The sequence below is a fragment of the Theropithecus gelada genome, chromosome 16, assembly GCF_003255815.1.
Source record: "Theropithecus gelada isolate Dixy chromosome 16, Tgel_1.0, whole genome shotgun sequence".
Lineage (NCBI taxonomy): Eukaryota > Metazoa > Chordata > Mammalia > Primates > Cercopithecidae > Theropithecus > Theropithecus gelada.
The window spans coordinates 14729752-14753525 of NC_037684.1; the positions used below are offsets into that span (position 1 = coordinate 14729752).

At 41.7% G+C, this 23774-nt stretch overlaps 2 protein-coding genes across 11 annotated transcripts in view; one reads left to right on the forward strand and one right to left on the reverse strand.

Moving 5' to 3' along the window:
• The window catches only part of TRIM37 (tripartite motif containing 37), a 127737-nt gene extending 108558 nt beyond the window's left edge, over positions 1 to 19179 (forward strand). For 5 of the 10 annotated variants that reach the window (XM_025363354.1, XM_025363346.1, XM_025363348.1 and 2 more), the window contains one exon: positions 1319 to 2584. In XM_025363354.1, the coding sequence (XP_025219139.1) occupies positions 1319 to 1401 (83 nt within the window). In that variant the 3' untranslated portion in view covers positions 1402 to 2584. Of the gene's footprint in view, positions 1 to 1318; positions 2592 to 18905 lie in introns of those variants that run through there. The other 5 variants (XM_025363344.1, XM_025363347.1, XM_025363351.1 and 2 more) reach the window with 2 other exon arrangements.
• Positions 19180 to 20544: 1365 nt separating this feature from the next.
• Positions 20545 to 23774, reverse strand: part of PPM1E (protein phosphatase, Mg2+/Mn2+ dependent 1E) — a 227425-nt gene continuing 224195 nt past the window's right edge. The window contains exon 7 of the mRNA XM_025362817.1: positions 20545 to 21808. Within this exon, the coding sequence (XP_025218602.1) occupies positions 20751 to 21808 (1058 nt within the window). The 3' untranslated portion in view covers positions 20545 to 20750. The remainder of the gene's footprint in view (positions 21809 to 23774) is intronic.

Sequence of the window (23774 nt, forward strand, 5' to 3'; positions counted from 1 at the left end):
GAGAACCACCATAAGTAAAAAAAAAAAAAAAAAAAAAAAAAAAAAAAGAAATACATGCAGATTGTGAAATCAATTTTTATTCCCTCCTACCTCCAAAAAAGTTATTAGGAAAAAACTCAACAAGAGAAACCTAATGTTAATATTTTACCTTGTTTTCTTCTGTTCTTATTTGCATTTCTTCTTCTTTTTTTTTTTTTTGATAGAGTCTTGCTTTGTCTCCCAGGCTGAAGTGCAGTGGCACGATCTTAACTCACTGCAACTTCTACCTCCCAGGTTCAAGCAATTCTCCCACCTCAGCCTCCTGAGTAGCTGGGACTACAGGCACGTGCTACCACATCCAGCTAGTTTTTGTAATTTTTAGTAGAGACAGGGTTTTGCCATGTTGGCCAGCCTGGTCTCGAACTCCTGACCTCAGGTGATCTGCCCACCTCTGCCTCCCAAAGTGCTGGGATTACAGGTGTGAGCTACTGTGCCAGCCCTACCTAAATATTTTATAAATAGTGTTGTATTCTGCTTTTTTCACTTAAATATATTTGTATGTTATTTAAAATTTCATAAACTTCATTTTTTATGGCAACCTAATATTCTGTCATGTGGATATACCGTACGCATTCTGCTGTGAAGCAGTTTTCTGGAATACGGATTAATCAAGAAAATGATATCCTGTCAAGTTAGAGAAATACACATTTAAAGTTACCCAGAGGCCTTAATAATCAATCTGAGCATTCCTCTGCAAGATATCCTGGAGTGACAACATTGTCAAGCCTTTGCTAATTGTCTGCTTTATATTTTACATATTTTCCTGCTGTTCTGGTATCTTTTTCAATACAGAACCAAGCATTTGGAATATGTTTTAATACAGAATATGTTTGGAATATGTTTCAATACAGAACCAGTTATTTGGAGTGCTGGTGGTTTTGTAGTGATATTTGCATGCATAGTTTAATTGGCTTTGAAATATGTTTTATGTTTATAAGGTCTTGAATCTTGAGAATATACATCATTGCTTCTTGTTCCCTTCTTAAACTCCCCAGATTGTCCCAGGAGGACAAAATGAGACAATTCCTGTCATCTTTTAATTGTGGGTCTATTACACATTTTGTTTTTTCTCCTTTGTTTTTCCTTTGTGTTTGATTATACCTGACTCAGATCACAAATTCTCTGAAGACAGAGATTTGTTCACAACTCAGCACATCTTTATTGCTTAAATAACGTATTTGGTAAGATCATTTAAAGACTTGAGAAGGAAAATACTCCCCTTGTTATATTATATGCTTTTAAATTTAAAATGGTTTATTTATCTATTTTTCAATCATAGATACACATTCCAGTTTTCCTGATGGTGAACAAATAGGCCCTGAAGATCTCAGCTTCAATCCAGATGAAAACAGTGGAAGGTAATTGCCAAATCAAGAGAACTGACTTGCAAGCTACCTTGACCCTGAATTTTGCTGTAGTTGGTGCTCAAATTTGTCATCAGTCAGATAATCAGATTTGGTCTTATTTTTTCATTATCTCGACCTGAAATAGTAATTTGGAAACTGTTGGAAGGTGGCACAGTTTAGTCTAAGATAGCAGTAGCACATGGCAAAAACAGTATGGGAAGAGTTCTTTGTAATGTGAAGAAATAGCAATGTAGTTCTCTATTAATTTAGCAAATTTGTACATTCACAAAAGGCAGTTTGTCTATTACAGCAGAAGGCTGATTAACTGCCAGAAAATGTACCTCTAGGCCCTGCATGCCGTCAGTAACCTGCCTGGCATTGGTGCTCTTCTGTCTTTGGCTAGAGCTTAGTTGTGTTGAAATAATCACCTTTATATTTGGGATTTTAATTACAGTTTCATTACAGTTTCATTAGTTCCTGTAGATTAGTGAACAGAACAGTTGCTTATGAAGAGATTCTGCCCTGTAGACACTTTATGTGAATAACTGAAGTAACACTAGACTGAATCTCCTTTTTGGAGTGTGTATCTTCTCTCACTTGTTCAGGCACAGGCACAGGCACACTGTTTAATGGCATGGAATCTTTCTGTTGTGTGACTTCTGCACATGTAATTTTAAATGAATTAAGTTCACCTGGATTCGTTAACGTTCCTGGACCTGTAGACACATGTAAGATTATTTAAAATCCTTTCATTTTTTCTGCCTCTTACCATACGACTATAGTGCAGCAAATATTTTAAAGCCCCCTTCTTTATTTTCATTAGTTGTACATTGATTTCAGTGTCAGCACCTTTAAAGACTCATTCATGTTGCACAGTGGCTTACATGAATGTGAAACTGTGGTATAAGGTTTTCTTTCGTACTCATAATTAGCCCAAAACAGTTGCCACACTTTGCCATTGTGCTCCTGCATTTGTGTTTGAGTTGCTATATATTTGTGAAAATTACACTGAAAGTTGACTAAGAGACTATTGAAAAAGCATGAATAATTAAATATACATGTGGGCAACTCTCATCTGCTGTATTTTACTTAGTGAATATTGTTCACTATTCCGTGTCTTATGTCTTGCTGAATGCTGTGACTCATAGTTTACTTTTGTTCAAAATAGTTTGCACTTTTTGTTAATAAAATCAACTTGAGAAAATATGCCTCTGCTATTTATTAAATTGGGACCAGAAACCCCTTTTTTCTACTCATTGACTGTGGCTGTTTAGTAGTGTAGAGAAGATCCAAACATTTGATTAGTTTGTTTTGTGTTTAGTCTCATGGTGAGGAGTGATGCCTAGCATCCATCCCAGTCATTCTAAAATTAGAATAAACCTGAAAGACTAAAAGGTTTCTTCAGAGATGATAGCTTTTAGTTCAGACCTGTTCGCTTTAGGACAGGACAGTAGTTTCTCTCTCGTTGCCCAGCTGTCTTATATACTAAGGCTGCTCCGAGTTCCTCGGTGATGCCGGGAACACCGCTGTTTCCTCTCTTGCTTGATGTAGTTTGCTGTGCTAACATTTAGGTAGCAGAGAGGGAAGGAAAAGGCACAGGAAAAGAACCAGTTACTCCACTCTCTGCTTGTCCTACTTTTTTGCTCTTTCTGTACCCTGATAGAGCCCTCAGCATGTTTTTTTATTTTTAATTTTGTAACCTTTCCTTTTTTGCCGAAGAACTGTCTACTGTTACCTTGCTTCTGTATTTAGTGTTTTATCTCAAGTTCATTCCTGGAAAATCTCTCCTGAATAGAGTTTTCTCTTAGGGCTAGAGATATATTAATGCTTGTGTTGTCCATGAACATGTCCTTTCTGGACAACTTTAACTACTTGTGTCATTGATCCTTAAGTAACTTTTGAGGTAGATGAGTTGTATATCAAACCTGTTTGGCCGTGGAGCCTGAGTTTCGGGGAGGTTGTATGATTCTCTTAAGGTTCAATACCACTGGCAGGGATGGGGTGAACTGCTGGTCTAGTGCCTTTTCCACTTTATCTCGCTTGCACCAAACCCAACATTCTGATACCAAATAATTTAAAACCTAAAGATTATTCTTTGTTTTTAGCTTTTAATTTTGAGATAATTTTAGATTTGTAAAAGAGTTGCAAAAATTGTACAAGAGTTTCCATATACCCTCTGCCCAGCTTCTCCTTTTGTTAATGCCTTACATAATTACAGAATGGTGATCGAAACTAAGAAGTTAATCCTGGTTATAATATTGTTAACCAAATTACAGAATTTGTTCAGATTCCACCATTATTTCACAAATGTTCTTTTTCTGTTCTAGGATCCGGTCTAGGATCCCACGTTGTATTTTGTTGCCATGTTTCCTTGGGATCCTTCAGTATGTGACAGCTCCTCCGCCTTTCCTTGCTTTCATGACCTTGATATTTTTGAAGAGGATGTGTTATTTTCTTAAATGTTCTTCTTATTTGGGTTTGTCAGATGCTTTCTTATATTAAATTGAGGTTATGCATTATTGAGAAGGCCCTTCTCAGTGCATCACATCAGGGGGGATATGATGTTGATATATCAATATACATATATATATATTTTTTTTTTTTTTGATGGAGTCTCACTGTGTCACTCAGGCTATAATGCAGTGGCACCAGCTTGGCTCACTGCAGCCTCTGCTTCCCAGGCTCAAGTGATCCTCCCACCTAAGCCTCCTGAGTAGCTGGGACTATAGGTGTCCACCACCACACCTGGCTAATTTTCCTATTTTTTGTGGAGATGGGGTTTCACCATGTTGCCCAGGCTGGTCTCCAACTCCTGAGCTCAAAACGATCCCCCTGCCTCAGCCTCCCAAAGTGCTAGGTTGATTGCAGGCTAGATTGCAGGTGTGCTCCTGGCCTGATGTTGATATGTTGGTTTTTGTTTTTTGTTGTTTTTTTTTTTTGAGATAGGGTCTCACTGTGTCGGCCAGGCTGGAGTGCAGTGGCATGATCTCGACTCACAGCAACCTCTGCCTCCCTGATTCAATTCATTCTCCTGCCTCAGCCTCCCAAGTAGCTGGAATTACAGGCACGCACCACCACGCCCGGCTAATTTTTTTTTTTTTTTTTTTGAGACGGAGTCTTGCTCTGTGCCCCAGGCTGGAGTGCAGTGGCGCGATCTCGGCTCACTGCAAGCTCCGCCTCCCCGGGTTCACACCATTCTCCTGCCTCAGCCTCCCGAGTAGCTGGGACTACAGGCGCCCGCCACCTCGCCCGGCTAATTTTTCTTGTATTTTTAGTAGAGACGGGGTTTCACCGTGTTAGCCAGGATGGTCTCGATCTCCTGACCTCGTGATCCGCCCGTCTCGGCCTCCCAAAGTGCTGGGATTACAGGCTTGAGCCACCGCGCCCGGCCGCGGCTAATTTTTGTGTTTTAGTAGAGACGGAGTTTCACCATGTTGGCCAGGCTGGTCGCGAACTCTGACCTCAAGTGATCCACTTGCCTTGGCCTCCCAAAGTGCTAGATTAGAGGCATGAGCCACTGTGCCCAGCCCTGATGTTGATATTTTTTATTGGTGAACTAAACGGTGAGATTACTTGGTTAAGGTGGTGTTTGTGAGGATTTCTTTTTTTTTTTTTTTGAGAAGGAGTCTTGCTCTGTCGCCCAGGCTGGAGTGCAGTGGCCGGATCTCAGCTCACTGCAAGCTCTGCCTCCCAGGTTCACACCATTCTCCTGCCTCAGCCTCCCGAGTAGCTGGGACTACAGGCGCCCGCCACCACTCCTGGCTAATTTTTTTTGTATTTTTAGTAGAGATGGGGTTTCACCATGTTTGTCAGGATGGTCTCAATCTCCTGACCTTGTGATCCGCCCACCTTGGCCTCCCAAAGTGCTGGGATTACAAGCGTGAGCCACCGTGCCCAGCCTTTGTGAGGATTTCTTACTATAGATTTACGTTTTTACCCCTTTGTAATTACTAAATATTTGGGGCAGATACTTTGAAACTATGCAGATACCTTGTTTCTATTAAACTTTTTTTTTTTTTTTTTTGGAAGACAGAGTCTGGCTTTGTTACCTATTCTGTGGTGGTGCGATGTCGGCTCACTAAGCCTCAAACCCCTGGGCTTAAGCGATCCTCCCACTTCAGCCTCCTGAGTAGCTGGGACTACAGGCATGCGCAGTCACACCGGGAGAATTTTTGTGTTTTTTGTAGAGATGGGGTTCTTGAGCTCTTGGGCTCAAGCGACCCTCCCACCTCAGCCTCCCAAAGTGCTGTGATACAGGCATGTGCCACTGCGCCCGGCACCCGGCCAAAACTCTCACTTACTAATTTTAGCACCTAGTAGTTGATCTTGCATATGGAAATGGTTACTGTAATGTTTTAATGGTAATTTTCTAATTCCTTAATTTCTTCTATGTTTTTTGTTAGAATGCTGTAAGGACAAGTCCTTTCTTCCCCGTTTTTGTAATTTCAGCTACTTATTTATATCAGCTACTTTATATATCTATATATGATGGATATTTATTTTGTTTTTGAGTTAATATTTTGTAGCTTGGCTTGTTCTGGTTTCAGCCATTGGAAACTCTTCCAGATTGGCTCCTGTGCCCTTTTCATATGTCTCATTCTTGTTGTTGTTGTTTTTAAGCATTTCTTTGCTTTCTGACATCACAAGATACCTACCCTAGCCATGGAATTAACCACTTCCTGGAGAACCATGGTTCTTATTATTGGAGAATGCTATTTAGAGACAAAGATTTGGATGCCACGTATTTATTATTATTAGACTGTCACTGCTTCTAGTCCCACTCAGTGGATACATAGAAAATGTAAATTGGCTGGGTGTAGTGGTGCGCACCTGTGGTCCCGGCTACTTGGGAGGCTGAGGTAGGAGGATCACTTGAGCTTGGGAGGTAGAGATTGCAGTGAGCCAAGATCGTGCCACTGCGCTTCAGCCTGTGTGACAGAGTGAGACCCTGTCTCAAAAAAGAGAATATGTATGACTGGGCACAGCAACTCATGCCTCTAACCCCAGTACTCAGGGAGGCCAAGACAGGTGGATCACCTGAGGTCAGGAGTTCAAGACCAGCCTGACCAACATGGAGAAACCCCATCTCTACTAAAAATACAAAATTAGCCAGATGTGGTGGCGCGTGCCTGTAAACGCAGCTACTCAGGAGGTTGAGACAGAATTGCTTGAACCTGGGAGGTGGAGGTTACGGTAAGCCGAGATCTTGCATTGCACTTCAGCCTGGGCAACAAGAGCAAAACTCCATCTCAAAAAAGAAAAAAAAAAAAAAGAAAGAAAATGCATATAGACAGCTGTTCCTCAGTATCTGTGAGGAATTGGTTCCAAGACCCTCTGTGGATACCAAAGTCCACAGATGCTTAAGTCCCTTGTATAAAATGGCATAGTGTTTGCATATAACCTATGCACATCCTCCTGGATACTTTGTTTTGGTTTTGAGACAGGGTCTCATTCTGTTGCCCAGGCTGGGGTGCAGCTGTGCATAGCTCACTGCAGCAATGAACTCTTGGGCTAAAGCAATCCTCCCACCTCAGCCTGTCAGGTAGCTGGGACTACAGGTGTGAGCCACCACACCTGATATCCCAGATACACTAAATCATCTCTGGATTACCTATAATACCTAATACAATGTAAATAAATACAATGTAAATTATTGTTGTGCTATTTTTTTAAAAATAAATTCTGTCCATTGTTGGTTGACTCCATGGATGCAGAAGGCAAAGATATAGAGGGCCAACTGTATAGTTACTCATGCAAATACACACATTTATATGTATTTCTGTACATATCTGTGTGTGTGTGTCACTATGACTGTGAGTCTACACTGGTAACAGTTCAACTCCAGAGGCCTCATTCTGGTCTTCCCTCTTATTTAGAATGCCTTTCTCTGACAGGAGCCTAGCTCTCATTAGCTATGATGCATGTATGCACTTGCTCAACTCGAATATACAAGTAGCTTCAGAACTGTTGGCCTCCTGTGGATTCCAGGCTGTGCCCTACAAAAAACAAATTTACCACCTAAAATACAGTGCTTGTATACAGTTCTTTTAGTCTTTAGCTTTTCAGTATCGTGTCATAACATTTTTTTCAAAGATATTTAGGTCCTTAGATTCAAAATTACATTTTAATTCTTTTCTTTCCCATTCCCTTCATTGTGATATTGTGCCTCGTTGGTGTAACAGTTAGGTTCATCTGTTATGGTCTACATTCTGTCCTCCCCCACATATCCTGGTTAATTTGTAAATTTACATACATTAAAATTCAGTCTTTCTGGCATACAGTTCTGTGGGTTTCAACAAATGTCATGTATTCGCCACCACAATACTATACAGAACATTTCAGTCACCCCCAAAATTCCCCTGTGCTGGCCCTTTACAGGTAACCACCTCCCTCCCCCGCAGCTCCTGGCTACCACTGATCTGATCTGATCTGTTCTCTGCCCCTTTAGTTTTTGCTTTTCCACAGAGTCATGTAAATGGGATCACAGTTTGGCCTCTTGCTTCGCAAAGTGCAGTTAAGTTTCACTCGTCTTGTGTGAATCAGCACTTCATTCTTTTTCATTGCTGAGTAGTAGTAGTCCACTGTGTGGATACACCACTGTTTATTCATTTGCCCATTTGGGTTATTTCTAGTTCAGGATGATTAGACTCTTGTAAACATTTGGGTACAGGTTTTTGTGTGAGTGTAAGCTTTTATTCTCTAGTGTTACATGCTGTATTCTGTTTTCATGCTGCTGATAAAGACATACTCGAGACTGGGCATTTTACAAAAGAGGTTTATTGGACTTACAGTTCCACGTGGCTGGGGAGGCCTCACAATCATGGCAAAAGGTAAAAGGCACATCTCACATGGTGGCAGACAAGAGAGCTTGTGCAGGGAAACTCCGCCTTATAAAACCATCAGATCTCATGAGACATTCAGTATCATGAGAACAGCACAGGAGAGTCTTGCCCCCGTGATTCATTTACCTCCCACTGGGTCCCTCCCACGATACGTGGGAATTCAAGATGAGATTTGGGTGGGGACACAGCCAAACCATACATGCCTAGGGGCGGGATTGCTGGGTATGTAATAGAGAATCTGGCCTTTGTCCTAGTTCCTGGGAAGTGCCCTCTAAATCCTTGGCATTCCCCAAGTGATAAGAGTTATTTATGGTGGCGCTTGCTAGTTTATGTTAATGAGATGACCCAGGATTGGGGCTGGCTACACCAGAAATGCTGTGAGTGTCATTAGAGAGCTGGGCTCTGAACCATGTGATAGTCCAGTCCGACTCACTGCCAGTGATGGTTACACCTACATAAGGAAGTTCCAGTAAAAATCTGGATACTTACCAGGCACGGGGGCCACGCCTGTAATCCCAGCACTTCAGGAGGCCAAGGCAGGCGGATTACCTGAGGTCGGGAGTTTGAGACCAACCTGACCAAAATGGAGAAACCCCATCTTTACAAAAAATACAAAATTAGCTGGGTGTGGTGGTGCATGCCTGTAATCCCAACTACTTGCGAGACTGAGGCAGAAAAATCACTTGAACCTGGTAGACAGAAGTTGCCGTGAACCGAGATCGTGCCATTGCACTCCAGCCTGGGCAAAAGGAGTGAAACTCCATCTCAAAACAAAAAAAAAAAACTGGACACTAAAGCTTGAGTGAGTTTCCCTCTTATTTATACAAGCTACTTGTATATTAGGGTTGAACAAATACATACATATATCATAGCTAATGAGAGCTAGGCTTCTGTCAGAGAAAGGCATTCTAAGTAAGAGGGAAACTCTTACATATTTTTATAAAATACGTAAGTACAGAGCACTGTCAACCAGGGAAATGTATCAGTGTGCCTGGAGAGTAAGTTGTCCTGAAGTCAAGGGGCCTTCACATTTGGGACTCTCCCAGGCCTCACCCTATGTATTTCTCCCTTTAGCTGGCTTATTTGTAACCTTTTGTCATAATGAAACTCTGATCATAAGTGCATTTCTGAGTTCTGTGAGTTGTTCTAGTCAATTATCAAACCTGAGTAGGATAGCAAAAATGCCCAAATTTGTAATCAGCTGGTCAAAAGTGAGGGTCGCCTCAGGATCCCGGAACTTGGAGCTAGTGTCTGGAATGAGGGCAGTCTTGTGGAAAACTTTGCCCATAACCTGTATAGTTTGACCGAACTCCGCGTAGTTGGTATCAGCACTCATTGCACTGAGTCATATGGTAAGTAGAGTCTTTACTGAGGCGCTGCCCAGTCTCCACAGTGACATACCATTCTGCATTCCCATCAGTAGCACATGAAAGTACCAGTTGCATCTCACAAACATTTGGCACTGCCAGAAGTTTTCTAGCCATTCGTTTTGGTTTCTCTTCTAACCAACTGAGCTAACCAGCTATTTTTTAGCCATTCTAATAGGTGTGTAATGGTATTTGTTTTGCTAATATTTTGCCTAGAACTTTTCCATCTATATTCAGAGCGATACTGGTCTGAAATTTTCTGTCTTCATCTGATTTGGTGTCAGAGTAATGCTGACCTCATAAAGTGAGTGTTCTGTTGTTTTCTGGAAAAGAAGGCATAGATTTGGTGTTATTTTTTATTATTATTTTTTTTTATCTCAGCTCACTGCAACCTCCACCTCCCAGGTTCAAGCGATTCTCCTGTCTCAGCATCCCAAGTAGCTGGGATTACAGGCACCTGCCACCACATCCAGCTAATTTTTGTATTTTTAGTAGAGACAAGGTTTCACCATGTTGGCCAGGCTGGTCTTGAACTCCTGACCTCAGGTGATCCACCCACCTTGGCCTCCCAAGTTGCTGGGATTATAGGCATGAGCCACCGTGCCTGGCCTTATTCTTTAACTGTTTAGTAGAATTCACCAGTGTAACCAACTAGAAGGAAACTTTTTTCTTTTTTTGAGACAGAGTTTTGCTCTTGTTGCTCAAGCTGGAGTGCAATAGCGTGATCTCAGCTCACTGCAACCTCCGCGTCCCGGGTGCAAGTGATTCTTCTACCTCAGCCTTCCAAGTAGCTGGGATTACAGGCGTGCGCCACCACACCCAGCTCATCTTTATTTTTAGCAGAAATGGGGTTTCAACGTGTTAGGCTGATCTTGAACTCCTAACCTCAAGTGATCTGCCCGCCTCAGCCTCCCAAAGTGCTGGGATTACAGCTGTGAGCCACCACGCCTGGCCAGGAAACTTCTTTTTCTTAGGTGTGGTGTGGTTGGTATTTACCTTGCTTGGTGTGGTCTGATTTTTTTTCTTTTTTTTTTTTTGAGACAGAGTTTCGCTCTGTTGCCCAGGCTGGAGTGCAGTGGCGCAATCTCGGCTCACTGCAACGTCTGCCTCCCAGGTTCAAGTGATTCTCCTGCCTCAGCCACCTGAGTAGCTGGGATTACAGGCATGCGCCCCCACGCTCACAAATTTTTTGTATTTTTAGTAGAGAAAGGATTTCACCATGTTGGTCAGGTTGGTCTCGAACTCCTGACCTTGTGATCCGCCGGCCTCAGCCTCCCAAAATGCTGGGATTACAGGCGTGAGCCACCAGGCCCGGTCTTGATTTTGTTTTTTCTTTTGAGACAGAGTCCTGCTCTGTCACCTGGGCTGGAGTGCAGTGGCTCGATCTCAGCTCACTGCGAACTTGTGCCTCAGGTTCACACGATTCTTGTGCCTCAACCTCCCTAGTAGCTGGGATTACAGGCGTGCACCACCATGCTTAGCTAATTTTTGTATTTTTAGTAGAGACAGGGTTTCTCCATGTTGCCCAAGCTGGTTTCAAACTCCTGGCCTCTAGTGATCCACTTGCCTCGGCCTCCTAAAGTGCTAGGATTACAGGTGTGAGCTACTATGCCTAGCCCTTTTTTTTTTTTTTTTTTTTTTTTTGAGACAAGGTCTTGCTCTGTCACCCAGGCTGGAGAGCAGTGGCACAATCACAGCTCACTGCATCCTCAACCCTCCTGGTCTCAAGCAATCCTCCCACCTCAGCCTCCCGAGTAGCTGGGACTGCAAGCCACACACCATGTCCAGCTAATTTTTTTTTTTTTCAGAGAGAGTCTCACTGCATTGCCCATGCTGGTCTTGAACTCCTAAGTTTAAGCTATCCTTCCACCTCAGCCAAGCAAAGTGCTGGGATTATAGGTGTGACCCACCTCGCCTAGCTTTGCTTGGTGTTCTCTGAGTTTCTTGTATCTGTGGTTTTGTGTCTGTCATTAATTTTGGAAAACTCTAAGCCATTATTTCTTCAAATATTTCTTCTGCTCATTATCTTCTGCCCAAAATTAGCCAGGCGTGGTGGTGCATGCCTGTAATCCTAACTAGTTGGGAGACTGAGGCATTATCTTTCTCTTCTCCTTCTAGGATTCTAATTGTGCATATTTTACACAGATACTGTCCCACAGCTTTTGGATGTTATATTCTGGGTTGATTTTATTTTTCCTTCATTTTTTTCTGTTGTGTTTCAGTTAAGGTAATTTTTGTTAACTTATCTTCAAGTTTTACTGATTTTCTTTTCAGCAGTTTAGAGCCTACTGATTAGCCAACTAAAAGCATTCATCATCTCTGTTGTGGTATTTTTCATGTCTTACGTTTCTATTATTATTTAATTATAGGTTCCATCGCTTTGCTGTAATCACCCATATGATCTTGCATAGTATCCACCATTTTTCTTGACATATTAACTTTTTTTTTTTTTTTTTTGAGAGAGAGTCTCGCTCTGTCACCCAGGCTGGAGTGCAGTGGTGCGATGTTGGCTCACTGCAACCTCCATCTTCTGGGTTCAAGCGATTCTCCTGCCTCAGCCTCCCAAATAGCTGGGACTACAGGCTTGCACCACCACACCTGGCTAATTTTTGTATTTTCAGTAAAGATGGGGTTTCGCCATGTTGACCAGGCTGGACTTGAACTCCAGACCTCAGGTGATCCTCCTGCCTTGGCCTCCCAAAACCTTAATTTTTTTTTTTTTTTTTTTTTTTGAGACAGAGTCTCGCTCTGTGGCCCAGGCTGGAGTGCAGTGGCCAGATCTCAGCTCACTGCAAGCTCCGCCTCCCGGGTTCATGCCATTCTCCTGCCTCAGCCTCCCGAGTAGCTGGGACTACAGGCGCCCGCCACCTCGCCCGGCTAGTTTTTTGTATTTTTTAGTAGAGACGGGGTTTCACCGTGTCAGCCAGGATGGTCTCGATCTCCTGACCTCGTGATCCGCCTGTCTCGGCCTCCCAAAGTGCTGGGATTACAGGCTTGAGCCACCGCGCCCGGCCTAAACCTTAATTTTTTAAAGTTCTCTCTCACTTCCAAAATCTGTTACCTGAGTCTGGTTCTGATGATTGTTTCATGTCTTCAGAATGTTTTCTTCGTGGCTTTTCATATAGCTCTATATATTTTGTTAAAAGCGACACATCTCACATAGGACAAGATACTTTGGTGAATAGTGTCTACACCTGAAAATGAGGAGGCCTTTCCTGCTGCTAAGATCTTTGTTGCAGAGGTTGAATTAGTGTATTATGGCTGGTGGAAAAGTAATTGCGGTTTTTGCATTTTTTAATGGCAAGAACCAAAATTACTTTTGTGCCAACCTAATAGTAGTTAGGAGTTGTGCACGGTTCAAGATTGGATTTGCTGTGATTTTCCTTAGTGGTCTTGAGTTCCTGTGATGATACATTGTATTTCTGATTGGGGTTGGATACCAGAGCACTGTGTTTCTGACCCTGAGTTTCCAGGCTCAGAAGCTTTGTGCTGTGTCTCTGAGAGGGTCTCTCTCTGCTGTCTCTCCGTTGCTCTGCTGTCCTCCTCCTGGAAATACTCTGCTGTTACTTGAAGTGTAACGGGGGCTGGGGAGGGGCTGGTGTTCTTGGATTAAGTTGCAGTTTTAGGCACTGTGTCCTTAGGTTTGGGAGGGTCTCCGTTTACTTGCCCCCTCCCAGCTAATTACTGCCCCAGCCACGCATCCTCCAGATGAGGTGTGTCCTCACCATCACCACCAGTGGTATTTCTGCCCCCTCCTCAGGGATGGGGCTTTTCTTCCCTCTGCCACAGTGACTTTTCACCAGTGTCCAGACGGCAACAGTATTTGTGCCCCTTTTCCCTCATAGAATGCTTTTGTTCTGTGAGATGAGAGAAAGCGTAGAGTAAGTTCCTTTACCCATGACCAAGGCCGCTGTATACTTCCCTGGGTGTGTGCATCACAGCTGACACTTCTTAGGGCTCTTTCCAGTGTTTTCTCAGAGCCCCTGGTAGAGATTGTGAAGAAAAAGCCTGGAAGATAGGGCGACTCCCTCAGTTTCTGCAGGCCCCTGAGTCTTCACACTCTTGCAGCCCATATTCTGCCTTCACTAATCATCACTTTTAGGAAGGCTGTTCTTTTCAGTGTCTGTTTACAATGACCCTACCGAAACTAGTGCTTATGTCTTCTCTCCCCTTGCAGGCAACTGCCCCTCTCCGTTTGGGGCCATTTGGTTACTCTGCAACCTCAACTTTCCAATGGATTCGAAAAAAAGTCCTAATTTATAGTTCATCTGGCTTATTTGCATTGTAAGAGTGGAAGAAATGCTCCTTCTACCCCTACATCCCAGAGTGGAAGCTGGAAGTGCTGTGATATATATATATACATATATATATATGTAAAATACACATTTTATTGAATGTAAAACATGAGTGTAATTAATTCTAAAATCAGAATTCAGAAAATCATGAGCCATTTTTAATTTTTTATCTAAATTTTTTAATGTTTAAATTATAAAGGTGATGAGAGAAATTTGGGAAATAGAAAACCCCAAGAGCTATTTTCTTTTTTGCATATTCATTTGAATCTTTATGTGGTACTATTTTTAGATTTCTCCTCATTCTACCTCTCATTCTCACATCTACCAATACATGCCTTCATAGTCTAGATTTATAAAAGTTTTAGAACTCTGCCTAGGGATGCTTAAGAGCAGATGATAAGATTAACCACAGTGTAGTTTGGGATATCAACTGTACGGGCTGCTCTCTTTCTAAAATCCTTTTCTCTGGCTGGCATGTTGACCAGGAGTCTCCCCGCTCTGCCGACCCTGCTGGCCACAGTCCTTGCCCGAGACCTTCAGGTCAGTCAGTGTCTCCTGGTGTGCATTTGGGAAAGACTGCTCCATAGGCTCACCTCCCACTGGGTTTCATTTGACCTGGTGAGCCCGTAGCAATTCAATTTGGCTTAACTGGCCACCCCTAATCCTGTAGCTGTCATACTACTCAATGTAATGACTAGCAGGGACAACTTTTTCATCTTTAGTTAAACTCCAGTTACTCATTTGGAAAATGGCTTCTCCAAATGTGTATCATTCTTGACAGTTTTTCACATTTGTTTCCCTGGTCCTAAAGCAAGATTATAAAAATCAAATAGAACCTGTGTGTGAGGGCCCTTGTTTGCACAATGAGGAGAGGACACCCCTCATCTGGAGGTTGCACGACTGGGGCAGCATCCTACAGCTCAGCATAAGAGGCGAGGCAGGCTCAACCAACTGCCCAGGGAAGAGCGCCTCTTCCTAAAGCCAACAGTTGGGGCTCTCAGAAAAAGAATGTGACATTTGAAATGTAAATAAGGGATCTTCCATAAGGTTATTCCTAGGCCAAGCAAAGGGAGGTTCCCCAAAGCATAATAGAAAAAGTGTTCTTTACTAATTGCTGTTAAGATGACAGATGGGGCCGGGCATGGTGGCTCACGCCTGTAAATCCCAGCACTTTGGGAGGCCAAGGCAGGCAGATCACTTGAGGTCAGGTGTTCAAGACCAGTCTGGCCAACATGGCAAAACCCGGTCTCTACTAAAAATACAAAAGCCAGGCGTGGTAGCCCGCGCCTGTAATCCCAGCATCTTGGGAGACTGAGGCACAAGAATTGCTTGAACCTGGGAGGCAGAGGTTGCAGTGAGCTGAGATTGCACCACTGCACTCTAGCCAGGGTGACAGAGCAGGACTTTTGTCTCAAAAAAAAAAAAAAAAAAAACAGATGGAACCTTGCAATGATAAAGAAAATGATGCACTTTGGGAGGCCAAGGTGGGAGGGTGGATCACCTGAAGTCAGGAGTTCGACACCAGCCTGGCCAACATGGTGAAAACCCCGTCTCTACCATGAGCTAGGCGTGGTGGTGTGCGCCTGTAATCCCAGATACTTGGGAGACTGAGGCAGGAAAATCGCTTGAACCTGGGAGGCGGAGGTTGTGGTGAGCCAAGATCACATCACTGCACTTCAGCCTGGGTGACAGAATGAAACTCCATCTCAAAAGAAGGAAAGGAAAGGAAATGATGCACACTGACAGCAACCGGGGGCGGGTGTGGGGGAAATGCTCAGTTATGCAGCTTGTCAGCACAGACAGTCATTTCTGATAATTTGGTAACTTGGGTTTTCTATGATGTTCAAATGATTTTACCGTACCTAGTAGTTCCCTTCTGTCTTGCTGTGTGCTGCTGCTTCAGAAAGAGGTGTTCCTTTTGATCTAAGTAATACTATATTTTAGGGAATTTTTTCAAATGTAACACTTATTAATCAAAATGTTCTTTTTCTGTCATTCCTTGCTTTAGTAAACCCCTTCAAATATGTCATTCTTTCAAAACTTCACCTTTTATTTTTTCCTCAATTGTTGCTTCATTTGGTTCTATATAAAGTCATGCCAAGGACTAAATGAATTTAGGGAATTAGGAATTGAAGATTTTTGAAACTATGTAAAATTAATTGTAAAGGCCTTACTGGTAGAGAGGAGGAGAACAGTGCAGTGTATTGACAAGGTCGACTTGTTTGTAAGGTCAGTTCCCTCCCTTCAGATGCAGGTGTCGTAAGTGACTTCCCTTCCCCACATTCTCCTTTTTGACTCTATCTCCTTTACTCACCCATCAGCAATCCTTGGGAGGCTTTCCACCACAGCTCACCTGATTATTTCCTTACTTTCTTCTAGCTTGAAACTCAAAGAGGCTATGCGAAAGGGGAAAGCTTGGTTAGATGCAGAGTTCTAAGAATGAAGTAGTTGGGAGATTTGATGACCCACCGCTTAGTCCTTGGCAGGTCCAGTTCCTCTTCTCTTTTAGGATTCTAACACCACTCTCCTCTCCTCTCATTTCAGCTAATGAAGAGAACATGTATAAGGCTAAATACCTCTCTTCTGGGGTAAAATAATGTTACAGCAGCATTTAGCAAATCTTTTTAAATGTTCCAAGCTTCCAAGCTTAAGAAAACGTCCATCCAAGGATTTTATTTCCCAGTTCTGAAGGAATCTGCACAAATTTAAACACTAAATAACTTACCTTTCCTTTAAATAAAAAGACAAATGACTAGTGGTTTTAAATTGCTAGGTTTTATTAAGATAATTGGCAAAATTTCAACATACTTCTTACCTGAATGAACAGTTTTAATAAAATATGAAGGATCACTCATGACTACAACTGAACTCAAAAGTGAGCTGTAGAGCAGATCTGTGAATTGATAAATTTACTTGGTAAGAAATAATTCACTTCATTCGCTTCACTCCATAGAGAATTCTTTGCAGAGAAATGTTATGAACAAGAGAACAAAGCCTGTCTCTCACCAAAGAGCACCTAGAGTAAGAGTTTACAATGATGTATCTGGATTATCTACTTCATCAAAGTTTATTTCCTTTTCAAAAACAACTGCTGTGTCAGTCTGGAGTTCCCTGTCCTATTTCATGTTTTCTAATTAGTACAATAAATAGTCTTCAAAATAGAAGATAAAATGCTGCTACGGGAAGTAACAATTGTTTTTCAACACCATACCATTTGTCTGGAAAATCATTGTGTTATAATACTGGCAGTATCTTACTTTGTTTTGCAAGAGACATTTAAGCTATTTGCAGATCAGAATAGAAGAGTGGGCATTTGTCCTTTAACATCACGTGATTTTCAAAGGTGAAAAAAATTTCTTTTGCTAACGTACGATTCAAAGAAAAATGGTATCAAAGTATGGACAAAACTATAGTATTCCCTTTTATAGCCTTGCTTAGTTAAGAATGTTCACTGAGTGAATAAATTAGGTTTAAAAATTAAAACAATAATTTAGATCATTTTCCCACAAAGCCTTAGCAAGGATTTGATGGGGAAGGAAGTACTTGAACCATAGCAGTTTTATCTGTAAACACTGAACTTGGCCATGCATCATTTTCATCTGCCCACTGGATGTTGCACTTCTCATGGCACAGTGTTCAACAGTGGAGTGTGGTTGTCATGAAAATGCAGTATTGACACTATACCACTATAAATGTGGTCAAAATTAGACTCAGTGTTGACATTGACATTGTTGCCATCGTCCTTGGAAAAGGTGTTACTTTCAAGGAGCCTCCTAAATGCAACAGTAACTTTAATCATAATAATTCAAGGACAATGGATGGCACTTCTAGGTAAAGAAAAGGTATATACATAAGAGTTTCTACCCATCCTCTTTAGAACAGACCTAAATGGGATTAGTAGCCCCAGTGTGTGTTGCTGTAATGTTGCCTAACCTCATATCCCTCAGAAGTACACATCTAGAAATTGAACAAAGGAAACCTTTAAATTGGGGACCGAGTCCCTTTGAAACTCACAGTGAATGTACAAGGAGTTTGTAATGACTTCAGTTGGTGACCTGAAGTCTGTTTCCCTAACCAGTACTACACTCTTGTTTGGATTTATTTTACTATTTCCTATTCTAACAAAACTTGTTTAGCAGGCAAACAGATTGATGCAGACCATGTTAAATTGAAAAAGTGATACTGCCACTCTTTAAGGATTGAGTGTAGAACTTTCACCACCACTAAATTACACAATGAATAAAAATACAAAACACATAATTCACAGACTATACCTCAGCATTAACAGTTTATATATATTATATAGATACTTTTATATCTGTCTAATATTTTTACAATCACCAGATACACCATCATTAAATACAAGTTACAGAAATATGTAGATACCATTAGTTAGAGGGTTACTTATTGCTTACGTCAGCAAGCAGCAAATAAGGGCACAGGATTTGAACTGAAGGGAACTACTTCCTATCACCAGTGGCGTTAAGATACAACACTGCATTTCACAAAGCACTGCTTTTTATCTAGTTTGTAGAACCAAGAGCAGCATATATCAGACCAATAACCACTATTTTAGTATGTATTATAGAATTTTAAAGGATTTACCTTACAAATGGTACCTAACTACTCTATAAATATGCATGTTGTGAACAAATGAATAGTTGCTATTTTTTTACAATATTGGTTTATAACGACCACACTAGAACTACTTTGCTTTATTTTCTAGAGAGCTAATGGCATGAGAAATGAGTTAACACTGCTGTGTAGTCGGACCTACAAAATCCACACCCTTAAAAATGGGTCTGTGTTTGTCCCAGTTTTACCCAGCCATTTTTTTCCCCACTGAGAAAGCCTAGCATGTGAAACTTTTCCCCTTTACCTTCTTTATTCTGATCAAAAGCATTACCAATAGACAACAATAGAAATTTTAAAAAGCTTTTTTTTTTTACTTCACTAAGCACTTTGGACTATAATGTGTACCAATAGTCTGCTGCCTCTGTTTTCTTGTTTTCTTAGATAATTTGATTTGAAACTGACACTACACCTGATGGGTTAACAAGATCTAGGCTTCAGAAAGTGACAGCTATGAGTGAGGACCATGTGTGGGGCAAAGCCTCAGAATGATGAAGGTTCCAGTGCTATAGTTGGGGCCATGTTGACTCCTTTTCAACCATTTGTCACAGACTTGAGGAGAAGAAGAAATGACTTCAAAATCAAGAGAAAACAAATACTGAAAGTCTCTACTTACATCCAAATTTTTAAAAATAAAATCTGTAGATTAACAATGTGATCATTGCTAAAGTGAAACTGTTTTTGTCTACTTGATATAGCTCTACTGGTACCCAAAATATGCCAGTCATCTATGTCTTTAAAATTCAGGGATTTTAGTTCTGTTATGGGCCTGGGGAGCGTGTCCTATCCTATAAACACATGATTAGGTGGGGGACACTTCTTAGCGAGAGCACTCACCCTTGTGAGTGAGCACTCCAGAGGTGCCACCCGTGGGCATTGGCCGGGCTGGTCTGCAGTTGACTAGGGCAGGGTAACACCAAGACATTTGTGACTCTCAGAGGATCAGAGGCTGCTTCACTGAATGAATGAATCTTGATAGTTTATTTGTTGTCTTTAGTTGACAACATGCTTCTAGCTTGAAACTGCAGAAGTAGCAAAAAGACAGTTTCAAAATATCAGATACAATATTGAAATGAGAAGCACGTGTCCTTTCTCTGCGGTCTGAAGCTACATGTAAGCAGGACACTGATGTGTCTTCCAGTTACAACTAAACAGACCTGGCTGTCAGTCATCTGCATTCTCAGTGGCTTCTGGGCTCACTTTAGGCAATACTTTCAGCCTCCTCCATGCCGATTACTTCACTCCCTTGGGGGAAATACTTTTAGAGAAGATAAAAGTAGCATTTCTCATTCTCTAAAATCACTTTTTATTTTATAGTGCTACATGCCTTTGCTGTCTGAACTAAAAAAAGTCAAAATACACAAATGCTTTTGATTTTCTTTGTAAATGGCATTTTGACTCTATAGTGTATTTGTACCTGACATCATCTCCGTTAAATCAGTTTTATTCCTGAGATGAGGGTACAGTGGAAAACATATTAGCATCATAGATTAAAACCAGTTGACAGTGGTCTCCTAAAATGCTAAATAATAAAAATTCCACCAAAAGCACCATAACAGGTTATGAAACTCCCAAGTAACTACAGCCCTAGGAAATATTTTTTAATTAAAAAAAAGTTCATAGTCTTTTATGTTACAGGAAAAAAATCCATAAATCTTTCTGACTATAAACCGCCTCACAAGTCTGAGAATATGACACTTTTACACTGATTTACCACTTTCATTATTGTCAGTTAAAATCCATATGGCTTTTAGTCTTTTACCTACCCAAAAAGGTTAGGGGGCAGGGGGTTCCTTCATAGTGCCCAGGATTTTGAGGGACATTTCCCAACCAAATTTAATTTAGCATTAAATTTTCCATAGACATATTAGGCACATCAGACCAGATTTCAACCACATTGAGATTTCAACACTGTATATCCTGACTGAAATAACTAACTCAAAAGCCTCCACTAGTGACATGAAGGGATGGTGGGAAGGGGGTTGTATATAGGTGTCGAGACACATCACAGGGACCAGTTGTGTAATTTTGCAAGTGAAACTGCCAATACTTTTTTTTAGATTGAAAACACTGTACTTTGAGTTTCCTAGAGATCTATTTACATTGAAGAATTGAGCCATCCATGGATTCATAATGAAGCACATATGATTTAGAAATGTCTACCTTGTTTCTACTCTGATAGTGGTGTTTTTATTGGGGGAGAGCTAGCTAACCTACTTGAAAGAAAAATTACTCTATTTTATAGCTCCAAGGAAGATCTGGGCATGGAATATCATGAGTCTTTCTGAGCTTCCTCATGTTTTCACTGTACCCTTTCCAACTATTTTGCCTCCATGGCAGAGAGCTTCTTATCCTATTTCTCTTCCCACTTCCAGTAAGTGAGGACAGGCTAGTGCCTATTTTGTGGGAAGGCTCTTGAGCAGAGAGAAATGAATAAAACTTTGGATTAAACCTGAATCTGTGCCACTTCTTTGAGTAGTGGTGGCGTAAATGAGACAATCTAGAAACTCTGTTTCCCAGGAATTTGAACTGTTCATTTTCCAACCCTGAACAGACAAGAGACAAGCTCTCCATTCTGTATATCTGCTCCCCTGTTGAACCCAAATTGAAAGCAGCGGGAAACTCTCCAGCATCACTCCATTCAGGCAATGATGACTGAACTGATTTTTTCTCCATCATTAACTCATTAATAAGATTGGCTTTCTTTGGTGCACCAGGACCAAACATTTCAACTGGTGGCAAAAACTGGGCACTGTGAGGTTTGCTTGCTTCTATTTGTGTGAGATCTAGGTAGCCTGGGTCTTCCAGCACGTTGATTTGGGACCCTGGGCTCAGACTAGTTCTATCAGTGAATGAATCCACACGCCCATCATAGCCTAGATCGGCTGGTGCTGAGCACTGGTGCTGAGGCCAAGGGCGTTTGCACTCTCCATGATTCTCCTTATCATCCCCACCATCTTCTTGCCCTCCTTGAAAAGAGTTCTCTGTCCAATCTGATTCCTCACTAACATTTACAGCTTTGTTCATGTCCCTCAGGAATACCACAATAACCGTGATGTTATCACTTGACCCAGCATCACGAGCTGATGCCACTAACTTGTGGGCAACCATGCTGCTGTCTCCATTATTCTCTTTCAGGTGGTCGGACACAACTTTCACTGCCTCATCAGGGTTCACGGTGTCATAGAAGCCATCACAGGCCAGAATGAGGTAGTCTTCGGTCCCATCCAGAACAGTGGAGGCAGAATCTGCATCCCCACAGATATATGGCTTATGTTCAGCATCTCCTGCGGGAAGCAGAGTGTGGGAGCATCATTAGCCTTTGCTTTACCTTGCATGCTAAGAATGTTTATGACCAATGCCATGACTCTGATCACAACTTACTAGATTGTGAACTGAATTGACTGGAAAGAATTTATAAAATAGTTTTTGACAAAATACTTAAATTCTCTGGTATTCAGATCTGCTTACTCCTTACTCCCAGTTAAATAATTGCTAAGTTACTGGGCATAAGTCCTTACCTAGCTTAGACTCTGAATCTGCACCTCTGGCTATGATTTAGGCTTAGCTGAGTGTAACAACAATGTCAGATCTAAGTTTGTTGCTGTACTGAAAAATTCAGTACACTATGTAGGAAAACATGGTTGATTTAGTGGATATGTTCTTTTGCAGGTGGTTTTGATTTAGTTGAAATTTGAAAACAAGTCCACATTGAAAGAAACAAACCAAAGCTCTGATCATTCTCTTCATTAAATCATTTTTGTTCTATTCTTGTTTAGAAATCAATAAATAGCTTCATGCTGCGAGCACAAAGGAAGGTTTGAGTTACACGAGATTATATACATCAAGTCTTAACTCCCTTAAGCCAGGAAGAGTTTTGTGGCTGACCAAGGCCTCACACATGGGAGCTGAATGCAGTTTTCCTGATTCCCAACCCACTTGGCTTTCTATTTTTTAATGGTGCTTTTACCCGTAACTTCTAAAGAACAGACAAAATGTATGACCATTTTTTCTCTTATATTTAGAGATTGCCATATTCTTCATCTGGCTCTGATCATCACCCCACTTCTGTCTTTATTGTTATTGTGCATTTCCCCGCTTATTAACAACTGTGAGAATTCAAGGTCTTTCTGGGCCTTTCTGTCTTCCTTTTCTTGCTTAGCTCGTCCTGTCACAGAATGACATCTGAGCTGGTCCTGAAGGGTAAGTTAGTTGTCACCAGGCAGAGAAGTTGTCTCAATTGAGGGAACAGGATAAGCAAAGGCAGAGGTAACTGTTAGGGAGTAATGTGCAGTTGGAGAGTAGGGTGCTTGGGGTAGGAGCGAGACTGCAGACCTTGGGCCCACACTAAACTAAGTTTCTATCACCAGACTACTGAGATAATTGATCATTTAGGATTTTCACATCCACAGCACTTCCAAATCTATTCCTTGTTTACATTGATTACATTCCTTTAGGTACTTTGTGAGAGCATAGCCAAAGGGTCCTTAGCCTATGAGGTAACTAAATAGCTTATGACTACAACAAGGGACTCTCATTCACTTTTTTTTTTTTTTTTTGAGGCAGGGTCTTACTCTGTCACCCAGGCTGGAGTGCAGCGGCGCAATCAGGGCTCACTGCAGCCTCAATCTTCCAGGCTCAGGTGATCCACCTACTTCAGCCTCCCAAGTAGCTGGGACTACAGGCGCACACCACCACACCCAGCTAATTTTTCTTTTCTTTCTTTTTTTTTTTTTGTAGAGATAGGATCACACTATCTTGCCCAGGCTGGTCTTGAACTCCTGGCCTTAAATGATCCATCTGCCCACCTTGGCCTCCCAAAGTGCTGGAATTACGGGCATGAGCCACCACACCCGGCTCTCATTCACTTCTTTTTTTTTTTTTTTTTTTTTTGAGACAGAGTCTTGCTCTGTTGCCCAGGCTGGAAAGCAGTGGCACAATCTTGGCTCACTGCAGCCTCTGCCTCTCAGGTTCCAGCAGTTCTCCTGCCTCAGCCTCCTGGGTAGCTGGGATTACAGGTGTATACCACCACACCTGGCTAATTTTTGTATTTTTAGTAGAGACGGGGTTTCGCCATATTGGCCAGGCTGGTCTCGAACTCCTGATCTCAGTTGATTTGCCTGCGTTGGCCTCCCAAAGTGCTGGGATTACAGGCGTGAGTCACCGCATCTGGCCTCTCATTCACTTCTTTACAAAAAATAAAAACAAAACAACACAGGGTACTGAGCAATAATTCCTAGAGTAGGGTATCAT